Below are 15,000 nucleotides of genomic sequence, written 5' to 3'. Positions count from 1 at the left end.
GGATGTAAAAAAAAAAAAAGGGCTTACAATGACAATAGTAGTTTTAAACCACAATGTCATTAATAAGAAAGCCTGTGGACCACATTGAGTGAAACTGCCTTAATTATTTGCATTTCAATTCATGCTGTTGTTTAGGATGAATCTGTGAGGATTACACCGGGGGATATCAGGGCTCAGCTTATGCTAATGCAGTTTTTTTTCTTTTTTTTAATCCACTGACATTTCCAGATGACCTATAAATCCATTTCAATTCTGTTAGAGTGAGACCACTGTAGAAGAAATAAAAAAACAAAACTTGCATCATTCTCCTGTTTGTTCTCCAATAATGTTATGTATGGAAGCCCACATCTGCCCACAGATGAAAAAACATACAGGAGAGAAGTATGCCGTGAAAAAATAAAAATTAAAAATAAAAATAAAAACTGAGAATTTTTAATTACTATAAAATAATTATTTTATATTTTTTAATTAGAACTTGTTAGATTAAAAAGGTCAAATGTATGAATTACTAAAGGTCAAATGACTAATGACTAAATGTTTAATGTTACGTTGGACAAAGGAACCCTCTAAAATCCATCTGGCTGTTGTCTTCAGTTTGAAAGGGCACGATCGTCCTTCGTTGACGGGTCAATAACAGAAGTACTCATATTGATCAGCTCCAGTTTGATCTGCAGGGATGTGAACATGACGTCCAAGTGGACACACTGATGTTTTTAACCTTTGTGACGACCTAAAAGTACACATCTACTGACCCAAGTCTCGCACGAAGACTCACCCTAACCCAACACTGTCAAGATCCTCTATGAGACAGATCCATTTCACCAGTCTGCACGGCGGCTAGCAGCTCACTCTGAGTCCAGACTGAAGGGCAAACTCATCTACTGGCAATGTGAATGCTTTTTAAATTAGATCAAAACTGTGATGCTATCTCGCCTTGGTAAACCATTTGCGTTCTCACAAATACAGCCCCTCCGGAAAAGTTCAGGAAAATGTCTGGACATCAGTGCATGACTCAAAGCAGCTTAAGTCAAAAAGCAATGTCTGATTAAAAAAAGATCATGTTAGCCAAACAGATCAAATATTAAGATTATGGGATAGTGTTCGAATTGATAAAATAATTAAATACAATTAGGATTCAAAAGCTCGTTGAGCTTCCACGAGTGTCATGACAAACCTCTCCTTCTTTCTTTTCCTGCTGACATGAACCTCCACAATAACAGCATTTTGCAAGAAATTGGACGGATGAGTCGCTGCTGCACTTTGTTCCAGCCAAACAACTAGTGACCTGTAAGTGAAGTAGAAGCTTGGGCAGAGAACTTTCTGTTAACTGGTGCATGCAAGTAAAAGCTGTATAAATAGGTTGAGGGGCGCTGAGTGAAAAAAACATGGCTCATCCAGAGGCCTGAGGGGGTCATGTCCATCAGAGTAACAACGCTGGACAAAAGCTCTTCTCTGAGGGCCTGTCCGGGGGACACATCAAGGCAAGGTAGCCTGCTTGTTCCATCTCTCTGCTGCAGGGAGGGAGAGACACTGGCTGCTCCCTTTTCCCGGGATGAGCTTTCAATAAGTCCTGCCAAATAGCAAACCTATCCCTGCATTATGATGTGGTTGTGCAGTGTTATTATGGTGGGAGTCGCTGACTTTCAGTAGAGAGTTTACGGAACTCACCAGTCGAGCGGATCTTGGCTGGCGGTGTCATATTTCCAGTACGAGATCAAAGTGTGTCCTCCAGTGCTCCACGTGCACGTAAAAGCAGCAGCTCTCTGTCCGAGTACATCAGGATAGTGGCCTGTTGGGGAGAGCTGTGGCCTGTTGAGCACACAACTGCAAAGGGGGGGATTTAACTTGCTAATGAGACCAACCACCTATCTTCCAGCCATTCATCAGTGTCTGCCCTGCGGGCTGCCTGTGCCTGAAGTGGATTCCGTCCTCACAAGGGTCGCTCACTCCGCTTTAGTCACGAGGTTTTGGTCAAATCTCCTGGGCGAATGATTAACTTTTGTTGGAGGCAACATTTGTTCATTAAAATCTTGTCAGAGTTTCTTAAAGGATCAAGTGTCCCCTGCAGTGAGAAAGTTGAATGAATTCAATATCAATAGCATAAGCAGCAGTAATAATGAAATATATGACTCTTCACGTTAATTTTCATCCTTGGCAACCAGTATTGACCCAATTTAATTTCAGCAACAGATAACACTAAACTGTTATCGCCACCCCATTAGTAATCCGACCAACATTTGGAGGAATACATCCCGTGCTCTCCCTCGTATGCCCCCTGCTGACGGTGCATTGTTACAATCCTCCAGTCTCAAAGAAAGAAGAAAAAAAACTCACAATCCCACTAATCATCAGTCAGACTTCTTAACAGGTTTATTGAACATCAACGACACGTGTTATTGAAGGGACATTGAACCAAAGGAGATCTGCTCCAGACAAAATGAAATGCAAAAAGGCAGCAGACATAAAAAACAATGTTCTAAAGAACAATGCAACTGAGAAAAAAGGATGAATCAGGGTGAAATTAGGAATAACTTGGACACATAACAATATAATACAACTCAATAGCCCTGTTACTACTGTGAAGTCGTTATGGTTTGTTTAAATCCGGTAGATATGTTTTCTAATGTACAGTCAGTTTTGTTGCTTGTAGTTTGTGGTGTTTTGTGCTGGACTGCATTAGACTGTACAAGTCTCCTATTGTATAATTAATGAATCCTACACAACTAAAATAGTGTGAGGTCACTTCAAAGGGTTTCTGATAACACAACCTTTTTTTCCTCTTTTTACTTTTTTGAGTAACAGGGAGCTCTATCAAAAAATATTTACAAAAGTGTAACAAACAATGCAAAACATTAATAACATGATGCTTGCAGATCACATCTTGTCAAAATGAAGGTGAAAAAAATCCACATCAAATCAAATTGATAGTCCAGTTTGTGTCAGTTTGCAGTGCTGGCGTTTGCTTGATCCCTTTGACGCCTGACCTCTGATTCCTGTGCCGTCTTTTTGAAGTGGCGTTCGGCACGCAGTTCCTCAAAGCTGAATTCAACGGCGCCGCTGAGCAGCAGCTCTTTACAGTACATGCTCTGCTCCTGAGGCTTTCCTGCCTCGCCCTCTCTCTGCTGATGATGGTGATCCTGCAGTCTCTTCAGGGGAGTCTCTTCTCTGCACGGCTTACGTGCCGATAAAACCGTGTTCACCGCTGGATTGATCTTACACGGAGTCCTGCGGTAACGAAGGAAGGACAATATAAAACCAAAGGCAAAGCTAAGAAATAAGCAATTATTATTATTATTATTATATCAAATCTTCAAATTACGGTGTAAAATGAGAGGGGCTGTTTAGAGTGCTGGACATCAGGCCACGCTCACCTTGAGCTGTGCTCATGTCAACCAAACAAAATCAGAAGGGTTTTCAAACAGGAGTTTTTAGAACGTTCTGGGTCCGAACCAATCTCTTAACAGCCGAGTTAGGTTGCAAACTTTTTGCCGCCGCTACCATACGTCGGTTGTTTGTTTCACCCTGACCTACATTTTCGTGTTCAATTAATGAACGTGACTCCTGTCCACCGTGCAGTGCATTCAGTACTGTGCAGCAGCCCAGGGCCACACAAGTTCCTTTGAGACAGTGGTGCACAATCTGATTTTAACAAACCAATATTACTGTTTCACACACATTTTGATTAGAATATCCGTTGTCAGTCTCAACTGCTACTTGTTATTCATCAACGTGAACGTGTAATGTACATTGAATATTCAGCAAATAAAAGCAATGAATCTCTTGTTGTCACTCACATTGTTGGAGGCTGGTCTGACTCCTCAACAAACGGTTGGAAGGTGGGTTTGGGAGGCGGTGGAGCCATCACAGTATGTCCAAATTTGGACTTCTGGGGAATCTATGATGAATAAAAACAACAAAGTATTAAACACACGGATGCCGAGTTTTATTTCAGATATCTAAATTAAGTAATGTTACAGCTGCTTGTCTCATACCTTGACATCACTCCACTTTTCTGGTCTCTGCTCATTCTCCTTCGCCCTAGAAGTGGGAGGAGCCATCCAAGACTCTAACTTGGGCTCTGATGGACCAGCACTTTGGGTCTTGGTTTCATCAAATATCATCAACCGACTGTTTGAAGCATTGCCGAGAATAGAGGTGCCACGTGACTGCAGGCCTCCAGAAACACCTGTTCAAAACAGAAAAACTGTACTTAAACCCTCTATCCTATTATATTAAAAGGCACACTAACATTTGTAAGTATGTACTGGTTTAATTCAGATGTGTGCTCACTTCTGATTGCAGGCCCGGTTCTGTTGACAGGGGCGATGGCTTTTTTCTTCCCTCTATGTTTGAGGTCAGCCAGAGAAACTCTCTCTGGTTCTTTGGGCTCATTATCACTTTCTTCCTCCTCAACATCCATCATCGCCCGCCGGGACACACGTGCCTGCAGAGCCCTATAAATAACAACACAGAAAATTGCAATTGTAAACTTTAATGATATAACTGTTGAAACTGGTGGGAAATATGTTGCTTGTCAAACGGAGATCTTTATCTCAAAGTGTACTGCATTGATCCATACTTGTGAAACTGTAGGAGCTTATCGTTCGGCTCAGCACACTTCTTAAATCCCTCTTGGAAGACCAGGTCTGCTTTGCGACAGTTGCCTTGATTCTCATACTCCTCTGACCAAGCAATGTAGAAGGATGCCTGTGTCACTCCTATGCCCTGCGCTTGCATGAACCTGTAAATGTCCAATGGCTCCGGGCAATTCTCTGCCTAATGACACACAATACACATTTGTGACAACAGTTATTAATACTGTATTAGATTGTCAAGTATAAGTGAAAAACTGGTCATTACACATACAAATTTGATCCAGAGGTGAACATAGCGAGGGTCCTCGTGATATTTCTTCTCATCCGTGAATCTGGTAACAGCCCGTTCCAACAGTGTGGCGAGGTTGCTCTCTTTTCCTCCCTGAGGGAAAGTTTGCTCTGTCCACTTTATATACCTGTGAAAGACATAGCTACGTGACTATCACATATAAAACCTCCTTACACCTTACCATTTCCATTTTCCACTTACCGATCCCAAACATCCAGAGGATCCTCGCCATCATACATTCGCAGTTCACACTCAAAGGCCCTGGTGAAGAAAAAAAAGCAAGAAAAATCCCCATTGTAATTTTAAAAATGCACATGAAAACATTTTTTTCATCACCCAAACAAGTTGTAATGCATTTAAAGCCCCTCCATACTGTCTTTGTTGGTTGGTGGCAGAGCTGTGTCCCTCCTGTTGTTGACTGAGTGCTTGGTGTAAGGCTGATATGGCTCTGCCCCGCCGCAGTGGCTGGATGTTTTCTTTGCTCAGCTCCCATTCCACATCTCCTCCTTCTGCCATTTTGGAAAATAAGACAACTAGATGCCTAGACAAAAAAAAAACAGTGCACTTTCTTTAAAGTGCTCTTATTTATGTCCTGTGTTCTGTTGCATTGCCTTATCAGTGTGTTATTCCGTACACATGCTGGATTATTGCAAAGTGCAAATTATTTTGTAAATGACACTTGTACTGAAAACTCAATAAACACAGTTATATAAAAACAAATCACAACATAATTCAAACAGGAAGCATGTGGGCTCGCCTGTAGTGTAAATTATGTTTTAGCTCTTTTCAAATTGCGTTTTAATCCTGTCCTTCAACCTTGTGATGCATTTTCATGTGTGATAGTGACCCATAAAAACTATACACTCATTATTCCAATCATAATTATCATTCAGGCCTTAAATTGGGACTTGGTTGTGCAAACAGGAGAGGAAACGAGTCTTGAGACTTATACAGGGGCAACACCGATGAGTAAATATCAGCTTGAGGAGGTGTAATGACATAACATCGACACAGAAACTTATGATGGTAAAAATACTTTAGTCTTCCACAACATAACAGGTGGCACTGAATCAAAACAATGCTGTAGCCAACGCCATTAACGACAGTGAGAGCATGACGTGGGGAGCTAACAAGCTAGCTAACTAGCTAACGTTCGCTTCTGCGCGACCTGTTTCCAGTCGTTCGAAATATCGGCATATTGTACCAGTCACATATAGAAACAATACAATTCACCAAAACGGTGATTTCTCATACCGCTTACGAGGGTCCTCTTGTCTTTTCTTCCCCCAGGTAACACAACCACAAAGCTGCGGCAACGAGTCGCTGCCGAACGGTCGACTCTGTTTTGAACGGGCGCCGCGAGAGGATTCGGAGAAAGCTGATTGGAGGAAAACCACAAACAGGAAACCGGATGTCGACGCAACGACGCGTCACCGGCGATAGTTCCGGATTTGATTTTGAGCAACACTGACAGGCTGAAAACAGACAGCTAGCTGCTGAATCGTCGCTCACAAAATCGGTTTTAATTCACACATTTACCCGCAAAAGCAGCCGCGGCCAAATTCGAACTGCCCGTCACATGACTGTCCGCGCGTGTCGGCATGGACAACCGCTGCTTTTGTTGCGCATCCAAGTTCAGCCTCTTCAAGAAGGAGGTAAGGTCTGGCCGGCTCATACCAAATCTCACATCTTACACGTGAAAACTGTGTGATTTACGCCGTCGTGTCAACCACAGCTGGGCTGTAAGAGCTGCGGCCGCTCCCTCTGCTCCAGCTGTTTGACTTTCAGTGCGGTGGTACCTCGCCTCGGCACCGCCCAGCAGAAGGTGTGTAAACAGTGCCATGGCAATCTGACAAGGTAAAGGTGAAACCATGCAAAAGACCCACCCCCTCCCCCACCCAAAAAACACCTGTGGTTATCTGATTGGTCCTAAAGCCTCTTACTTTGTCCTCATATCTTCTTCTTTTTTAGTGGGGAGACTCAAAGCACTGCAGGAAGATGGTCTCCTCCTGAAAACTACAAAAAGTCAGTATATGATCTTTTGTTCAAGACACGTTGTCAACGCAGCAGTCTGATGATATCTAAAGTTGGTGTTTCTTCCACAGACGGGTCGCTGCATTTGAGGCGAAGCAGCAGGGACAGTCGACGCAGCCTCTTGCACATGGTGTCAGTAGACAGAGCAAAGCGGGCCCTCTGCCAGCCAAGGGCCTGAGTAAAGAAGATCAGGCCATTGCTGAACGGCTTCAAAAGCTCAAAGACGACACTGTGCCAAGTAATGAAATAAGAATTGTTCACAGCTACTACTTTGATTTACATTAAAAGTTATAGTAATAATACATTTTCTCTTGGCATAAGTCACTGTAAGCTTATTTTTTTACCTCTTCTTCAGAGTCTATCCCCTCTGAGAAAGAGCTCGAGTCTCGCCTAGCTGCTCTGAGAGCTCCCAGTCGGCCAGTGCCGTCTGCGGAGGAGATGGAGGAACGTTTGGCAGCTCTGCGGGGTCAGCCTCCACCATCTCAAGCCCCTCCACCTGTGAGATAAACCCCTTCCTACTTGTCTGTAACTGCTTAGGCCTTGCAGTAAGGCTCAGTGACTAGCCCTCATTGGGCACAAATAGGACAATGCATTTAATACCGAAGCATCCACAACAGGGCTATGTAGGTGTGGAGTGGAAGAAAGTGTTATGTATGTTATTTATCACTGTCAGAAGTATACAATAGAGAAAAGCTGAAGAAGGAATTGAAGATATGTGGAGTGGAAGTTTTGAATCTTGGGAATTTATTCAGCGTTGAGGAGGGAAAGTATAGATCTTTGTTTGAGTGCTTTAAAGATGATGGGTGGATGGAGAGAATTTTGTTGGGTCTTCTTTTTCAGCTCTGGCCGACACTCCAGATTGGTGGGTGGCGTTAATGCTGTTTAAATGCTAAGTGCCTCTTTCCATTAGACTAAAAGAAGAATTTTATAGAATTGCTTCCCAGTAAATGTACTTGTGTGCTCATCTGTACAGTTGCACCAGCCTCCAGATAACAGGACTCAGACTGAACGAGCCAATGATCTGCTCAGTCAGATGACAGAGGAGGTTGCCATCGATGACCAACAATCAAATCCCGAAAGCAGTAAGATCCTACTCCTGCCACTGTTTTCACACATATTCAGCTAATAATTTAATAATAATATATCATATATATAATAATATATATCAAAATAATAATTTTATCAGGCTTTATACAATGATCACAGCCTCTTCACATAGTCTTGCACAGTCAGTCAGGTTACAAAATGTCACCGTGTTCAGCTACTACGTAGATCTCCCAAATATTCTCTGACCTATATTTCTACCAGCAGATGTTGACGGCCGTATGAACGATCTTAACAAGGGGGAGGGGGGAATACGAGATGAGAATTTGGAGGAGAACCAGGATGCACCTAAGCAGTTGGAGGTTGAGAAGGCCCGTCTGCTGGAGGAGGCCATGGAGGAGCTGAGGAAGGAGCAGCATTCGCAGGATCAGATCCTCCACATGACCAAGAGGTTGGCCCAGCTGAAGGGGCAGGACCCAGACAAAGGTACACAAACACACTCTCTCTACCACATCCGTTATCTATAGTTGTACAACAATATCAGAAAATATTTCATGATTTAACCATTGTGACCATGAACCTGTCACAGTTCGTTTTCCCCATGTCACTTTCAGTTACTATGGATGACTTCCAGCATCCTGACAGTGAGGAGGAAACTGAGGAGGAAGCTGTAAAGAGGGTGTTAAAACAGGTGTGGAGCATAAGGCAAAATAAACTTGATATTGTAATGTAGACAACAAAGATCTGACATAATAAATGCGTTACCTAGTACATATCATACCCTTAAAGGCCAGGAAGTCCACAAGGGGCTGCTATTTTGCCATTTTACTTATTTGTAATGTAACAAACAGGCATGTTCCTAAATTATTCTTTTTCTGACTCCCCCCAGCTCTCAGAAGAAGCTGCACTGGATGAGGCCAGTGGCTACAACATACCTTTAGAACAGTGTGGACCAAGGAACACAGAAAATAAAAAAGCTGGAAAGAAACTGGTACAGGACAGCAGGCAAAGGACAAATTCATAATAGTAGAAGAGAATAACATTTAATCCCTTGTTGCTCTGATGTGTTTTCAAGACACAGGCTCCAGGACCCAAGAGTAGGATTTCACCAGCGGGCGTAGCACAACAGCCGTCAGACAGTGATGAGGAAGAACTTCCTTGGTGCTGCATCTGTAACCAAGACGCCACGCTTCGCTGTCACACCTGTGATGGAGACCTTTACTGCAACCGATGCTTCAGGTAGCCTAAAACACATTCACCGAAAAAAAAATGTTTAAAAAAGCACTGCAACAATCCTTGTTTTCCAATCAGCTTTGCATGGAAATCTTAACCCTGATGCCGAAGAAATATGCCTGTGATTTGGAATGTATACCACGACCCAGATACATTGCGGGCAGGCTGCTGCCATACTGTTAAGCAGCATGAACATTAAGTATTTATTGTGATGAATTATCAATCCACACTCCATTATCTCCCCAGGGAGGGCCATGATAAATATGACAGGATGGAGCATCGCACCGCCAACTACACTGCGCCGAAGAAGAAGAGGAAGACATGAAAGTCGGACTGTGCTCTAGATGTTTCGCTTTATCAGGCTCTTGTCAGTCATCATCCGTAGCCTGTTGCTTTAGCCTCAAGTGACCTAATGTTGTAAAAAAGAAAAGAAAAGAAATGTCTGAGAAACTCTAAACATCACATGTTATCTAAGCAGAATGCCTAAATATAACCTCTAACGTATCGCCTCCGGTCCGTCCAACATGGCAATAAACATGTGTCTATGTAGACTACAGGAAGAGCAGCATTTGTTTTCTGCAGTAGCAAACACTGATCTACATGAACAGATTAAGAAAAAATAACAATGGATGTATATTTCAATGTACAGGCAATACTATATATATATGTGTATATATATGTGTGTGTGTGTGTGTGTGTGTGTGTGTGTGTGTGTGTGTGTGTGTGTGTGTGTGTGTGTGTGTGTGTGTGTGTGTGTGTGTGTGTGTGTGTGTGTGGAGGCTGCTAGAAAGTGTTTAAATTTGAGTAAAACTGTACTGCTGCTGCACACAAAAAAGTTTTAAACTGTCCAAGCTTGAGGTGTTTTGTCATACTTCCAAAAGGCATAGGCTCATCTTAATCCCCCTTTGCACTTGTCATCATTTTATTTTTTGTAACTGACAACACATACAGAAGGCAAGACACATCATGAGCTCATCTGGGAGGATGTACAGTCCCAGACTACTGTCATCTCTAAACTGCATAGACAAGTCGGAATAAAAGGATTACTGAGGGCTTTGTTATCTTTTGGCAGGCACCGCAGTCACTCTTGTAATCCATGTTTGGCTGTGAGTGTGACATGGGTATTGTCTTTCTTGTCCTTGTGTGTAATTTCATTAGAAAGGAAGCAAAAGTGTAGGGCGCAATGTCGCGTCATTGAGAGAACACCGCATCTTTTTTTAGTTTTAGTTTTACATTGAGGCCTTTTTTGGGGATTAACGTTATCATTACGTGACAAAAAAAACATCCCAGTCTGGCAGGTCACAGAAGTGTAGCGTGACAGTACGGATGGCCTGCATGTCAGAGAAGTAAAAGTGGAAATGGGGGTCGAACCGAGCCAATTACTATAATGGAGCCCTCAGCCGAAAGACCCACCGTGCATGTCAGAGAGATGGCCAGAGTGCAGTTTCCCTCACTATGCATTACTGTCTAGCTAACTGGGGAGAAACCATAATTACACTCTCCTCCGGGGACTTGCTCCATTAAGGTGTGTGTGGAGGCCGTTACTGTATTTGCCTTCTCTGGCCTTGTCATACACGGAAGCACAGACAGGAAATGGATGGGGATAATGGATGCATACTTAATGGACCCTCCTGCAGATGATTTCACTGTGTTTACTCCTGCACTTGGCATGACAACGTCCCCTTTGTCTCATCCCTGTTGAACATTTTAGCGAAAACACAACCATGCATTCCGGGAATGGTATGACGTCTCTGGAGAGTATGACATTATCATCCGTCAGAGGCAAGGAAGTGTTTTAGAGCAGTGATGAAGGGAAACTGCGGTAACAGCTTATTTCAATTGGTAATGTGAACTGCTGGGTGTTATGGACATGTCAATATTTATTTTTATATGGGGGATGAATAATTTCTGATACCTGTTGTTGGCCAACCACTTGATTGCCTGTGCTTGTGGAATCACATTGAATCTATTCGACGATTCATCAACAGCCTTGTCTTGAAAACGTTCCATTTTTATTTCGACATACAACAATGTTATCAGAACAAAAATATCTATGTACATAAATAGGCAACTGAAAATGTACAGTCTTGCACAACAACAAAAAAACAGTCCGTCTGAGTAATAGTCGATACAGCTTTTTATCTCATGTGCATTATTGGTTAACGGGGAAACAAAATGTTATAGCAGTCCATAAATTAAAGTGAAATAAAAAAACATCTATTCAAAACCCAACTGCTTCTGGTGTTAGACTGATGCTGACTGACGAAGAGAATCCCATCGACATGTAAACCGCACGTACGGGGCATCCAAGCAGTTAACGTCTGGGAGATGGGAAGATAAGAGGCCCCAGCAATGTCTCAATTCTTCATTTGACCTAAAATTATTTCTTCAAGGGACCTGACATTTTACGTAGACCCTTTATCCTGTAGAGCAGCCCATTGATAAAATCCTGTGGGGAGGAGGAGGAAAAAAGATTTCTTTTTTATTTAGGATAATTGTCAGAAATTAGACAACAAATGAATAATGAAATCTTTGTATGCAAAGTGTGCAGTTTCATATAATTAATGGGGGGAAAAATGTTTGTCTCACCTCTTTTGGCTTTCTGCATTCTTGCAACAGCTCCTAGTGAAGAAAACAAATGGGCTGACACACAACATTGGGACATTGCTTTTTCACTGCAAACATTGCGACACTGAATTCCAGCAAGGGTCAAGTATTTATCATGATATTACTCCACACAAGGGTCAATGAGGGTTATAATGTCCCACTTCTTTGACCTGAACTTCAGACCCTCTAGACTTAAGTTTGTCATTTGTTTGCAGTTTTGGTGACCAGTCATATTATCCAGTAATAAATTATGGAATATATAAAAATAAATGAGGTGAAATTGCGCAGTTTTTACCTGCAGCCGGCTTCTCTGCCCTTCGTCTGGCAGCTCCAGGAGCTCATCTATGTCAATCTCTAACTCTGGGATCTCTTCCTCCTGTGAGAGCAGAGGTACACACAAGAGAGAAATGAGTGACACAATAATCTCCTCTTATTATACTGGTTCACACTTGATTTCTTCATGCTACAAGAGATCTTGCAAGCACTGTATACTGTGGGCTTCTTGCCATCCATTCCTTCATAGCGGTGAGACTAGTGAGTCATTCAGAAGGAAAAGCAAGTGAATGACGAGATCCAGGATGTGATGCGACATGTCAGGGATTTCCCTGCTGCATGCACAGTAGCATGTGAGCATTTTCAAGTTTTAAAGGGTCAACTCTCTACTTGTATCCCCTTTGTCGTGTTTATCAGTGTTGGTTGTATTTTAGGAATAAGGACAAATACTGTTTTCTCCCAGAAGAATTACTTACAACAACAATGTGATTGATGATGTCCTGTGAACGTGAGCAATGCTGAGGAGCACTGAGGCATGAAGGGAAAAGGGGGCTGCAGGAGGCCATACTTGCCACATGCCACCATCAGATTTCACGGACGGTTTACCCTGCTGGCATTTACACTGTAGTTCAGACATCACCGACAGTAATGTAGTAAAGTATCAAACGCAAATCGGTTGTGCCACACTGTGAATGAAGATACACACACATGGGCAGCATTTACTGTGATAGAGTGAGCAGTGTGTCTTTCTCAAAGATCGTGTAACCTTCTGTAAAGATTGTTAAAAAAGGGGGGGGGGGGGGGGGGGGGGGGGTATAAAAAGCAAGTATAGCAAACATAATCATTTCACGTCGGTTGCTCTTATCCACACATTTTCAGGGGGAATGAAGACTGCTCACTGTGGGAATTCTGAACACCGAGATATCTGGCGTCAGCAGAAGTACACTCACTTTTTAAGAGGAGTATTTTCCGGTTGGGGAGTTTTCACGGCTGGTGAGGATGGGACTCGCACAGCTTTCTGCTTGAGAAGAGAACTAAATCAATGTTGAAGTGCTGAGTGGCGGAATAAGACGGGCCCACCTTCACAGTCCCCCGTGCCCTCTCTAGCTGATACATGCTGCCAGATTGGACCCCATGTGATTCTGCTGATGTCTGTAGGAAGTACACTGGGCTCATTGTTTGTTTTTTTAAATTCATGCTGTACATTTCTTTGCTTTGTGGGCTGCTTTACCAGCGCCGGCGTGTTGGGCTGTGAATGCTCCATGTGTTGTGCTTGACTGGGGTAATCGAAGTACTTGTAGGTGTTTGGTGTGCATGATGCAGCGCAGAATATTTTGTATCAGTGTCATGCATTGTTTTCTTAGTTTTGAACATGCATCTTGATATAACGTGACAGCAGCGTATGATAATGGATTTGATTGGTTATTTTAGTTTTTTATTCACAGTCAAATGTGTTGCTTGAATAAGTTTAGTATTAGGTGTATTCTCTTTCCCTTCTTTTCGATAGTAGTATTAATAAATGAACAAATAACTGCTCACATTTGATGTGAGTTTGAATTTGCAGTTATTGTGTCCTGCATTAATCGCAAAGTTATCTGTATCCAGTAAGACAAGAATAAATGAGATCCTGAAACATATACTACACGAGCTGTTAGTGTCAAAAAAAATTGATAAACTTAAAACTGCTCTCTTATTTGCACTGCTCTTAAACCCCTCTGTAGAGCGCCACTGAATATCAATGAAAGACACTTTCACACGACCCTTCCAGTTAGTTTTCAGTGTTTCACTTTGTGTGTAGTCACAATTTTCCGCGTGTTGAGATTTACCTCTATTATCAGGGGAAAATAGCATTTTAACGAGGCCTCTGGGCAATAGTGTCTCAGCAGCACTTTTTGAAGTTAAAAGCAGCAGACTGAAGCTAAAATGAATGTTGGCACTAATATTGGAATTCATGAATATCAAAGTGGTTCTCAGAGGATCTGTTTCAAGCTGAAGTACAGATGCAGTCTAAATAAGCAGTTGAATTTTGTCAAGATAATTTGACCTCTGCTGCAATTTATGGCTAGATCAGAAGCGTTTCATCATTATCATGAGGTGAGGACTGTCTGTATTTTTTATCCTTTTTTGAAATTGTATTTATCTTATTCTTACAATATTCTTACTTGGTTTTGTCGCACTGGAGAAACACTTTGTGCAGGGTAGCACTGAGGGTTATTAACATTGCCCTGAGATTAACATTACTGATCAGTCACTCAGCCCATGCTTGTTGTGAAACTGTGAAACAGATTATTGATATATGCCACCCCAGTGAATCAGGTTTGATTTTGGTGACCCCCTTAGCCCCCCATGTAGGGCCAACCTCCGCCTGAGGTGACATGCTGGAATTTCCTTGAAATTTAAGGTGGATATTTGTGGATTGTACCGACTATGAATGTCCGCTGATAGGACAAGGTTTCCAGTTATAGAAAAATCTATCGGGCAGGTTACCATGACAATTATTTTGTGACTTTAAGCTACCTAAAAGATAAACCATACCCCACTGTCCTTTTCTCTTTCACCACTCTCATGCCCAAATGTCCACTTAGTGCATTTTAAATTATAATGTACACATTCTCATGATGTCTGCTGAACTTGCCCCTGGCTGGCTGTTTCCCCCTTTTTCATCTAATTCAAGCTATAATGTTTATCGTTCACAACTAGATCAGCTGCATGGAAGCATTAGGCAATAGGATTCACTGACCTGTCGTCTTAGAAAATATTACAGCAAAAAATCAACATCACATGCAGTGTGGCTAATGTGATCCAGGCTTCGTGTGTTTGCTGTTTTAATGTGAAGGAAACCATGCCCAGGAAGTGGAACTGTTTTCAGAAGATGCCTGTGCTGTGTTTAACTTATCGGAGCCTTCCCTTTTCCTGTCAGAGGCA

General features: G+C 42.4%; 4 protein-coding genes across 5 annotated transcripts in view; 1 reads left to right on the top strand and 3 right to left on the bottom strand.

Annotated features, from left to right (window-relative positions):
- The window catches only part of LOC118286590 (serine/threonine-protein kinase PAK 6), a 19,865-nt gene extending 17,922 nt beyond the window's left edge, over positions 1–1,943 (bottom strand). Inside the window, exon 1 of the mRNA XM_035611131.2 lies at positions 1,669–1,943. The gene's annotated coding sequence lies outside the window, so the exon portion shown is untranslated. The remainder of the gene's footprint in view (positions 1–1,668) is intronic.
- A 404-nt stretch (positions 1,944–2,347) lies between these two features.
- bub1bb (BUB1 mitotic checkpoint serine/threonine kinase Bb) lies at positions 2,348–6,281 on the bottom strand. Its single transcript, XM_035610603.2, has 9 exons — positions 6,139–6,281; positions 5,258–5,425; positions 5,086–5,145; positions 4,867–5,011; positions 4,580–4,776; positions 4,291–4,454; positions 3,993–4,186; positions 3,795–3,895; positions 2,348–3,225 (listed from the first exon to the last, which is right to left on the bottom strand). The coding sequence occupies exons 2-9, from the start codon at positions 5,398–5,400 to the stop codon at positions 2,940–2,942; spliced, it is 1,290 nt and encodes a 429-aa protein (XP_035466496.1). The 5' UTR covers positions 5,401–5,425; positions 6,139–6,281; the 3' UTR covers positions 2,348–2,939.
- A 54-nt stretch (positions 6,282–6,335) lies between these two features.
- On the top strand, positions 6,336–9,755 carry zfyve19 (zinc finger, FYVE domain containing 19). 2 transcript variants are annotated; one of them, XM_035610602.2, is made up of 11 exons: positions 6,336–6,539; positions 6,620–6,741; positions 6,856–6,909; positions 6,990–7,156; positions 7,274–7,416; positions 7,892–8,000; positions 8,230–8,448; positions 8,577–8,653; positions 8,852–8,953; positions 9,038–9,201; positions 9,442–9,755. In XM_035610602.2, exons 1-11 carry the CDS (start codon positions 6,486–6,488, stop codon positions 9,518–9,520), a joined length of 1,290 nt encoding a protein of 429 aa, XP_035466495.1. In that variant the 5' UTR covers positions 6,336–6,485; the 3' UTR covers positions 9,521–9,755. The 2 variants fall into 2 exon arrangements, with proteins under 2 accessions (XP_035466495.1, XP_035466494.1); XM_035610601.2 differs by having other exon boundaries at positions 8,227–8,448.
- A 1,433-nt stretch (positions 9,756–11,188) lies between these two features.
- ppp1r14d (protein phosphatase 1 regulatory inhibitor subunit 14D) overlaps positions 11,189–15,000 on the bottom strand; it is a 7,060-nt gene continuing 3,248 nt past the window's right edge. Inside the window, exons 2-4 of the mRNA XM_035610604.2 lie at positions 12,098–12,178; positions 11,785–11,817; positions 11,189–11,644 (exon numbers count right to left, since the gene is read on the bottom strand). Of these exons, the coding sequence (XP_035466497.2) occupies positions 11,576–11,644; positions 11,785–11,817; positions 12,098–12,178 (183 nt within the window). The 3' untranslated portion in view covers positions 11,189–11,575. The remainder of the gene's footprint in view (positions 11,645–11,784; positions 11,818–12,097; positions 12,179–15,000) is intronic.

This window comes from Scophthalmus maximus, chromosome 15 (genome assembly GCF_022379125.1).
Source record: "Scophthalmus maximus strain ysfricsl-2021 chromosome 15, ASM2237912v1, whole genome shotgun sequence".
NCBI classification, from domain to species: Eukaryota; Metazoa; Chordata; class Actinopteri; order Pleuronectiformes; family Scophthalmidae; genus Scophthalmus; species Scophthalmus maximus.
Note: the sequence above shows the minus strand (reverse complement) of the source record. Positions and strands in the feature narration are given on the sequence as shown.

What these genes read in the sequence shown, in the direction of transcription:
- zfyve19 (XM_035610601.2), top strand. Translation starts at nt 6,486, where the DNA reads ATGGACAACCGCTGCTTTTGTTGCGCATCCAAGTTCAGCCTCTTCAAG. An exon ending in ACAATCAAATCCCGAAAGCA is followed by an intron (nt 8,001 to 8,226) that starts GTAAGATCCTAC and finishes TATTTCTACCAG; the next exon opens with CAGATGTTGACGGCCGTATG. An exon ending in TAAAGAGGGTGTTAAAACAG is followed by an intron (nt 8,654 to 8,851) that starts GTGTGGAGCATA and finishes GACTCCCCCCAG; the next exon opens with CTCTCAGAAGAAGCTGCACT.
- bub1bb (XM_035610603.2), bottom strand. Translation starts at nt 5,400, where the DNA reads ATGGCAGAAGGAGGAGATGTGGAATGGGAGCTGAGCAAAGAAAACATC. An exon ending in AAGCTCCTACAGTTTCACAA is followed by an intron (nt 4,455 to 4,579) that starts GTATGGATCAAT and finishes TGTTATTTATAG; the next exon opens with GGCTCTGCAGGCACGTGTGT. An exon ending in TCAGACCAGCCTCCAACAAT is followed by an intron (nt 3,226 to 3,794) that starts GTGAGTGACAAC and finishes TCGTTACCGCAG; the next exon opens with GACTCCGTGTAAGATCAATC.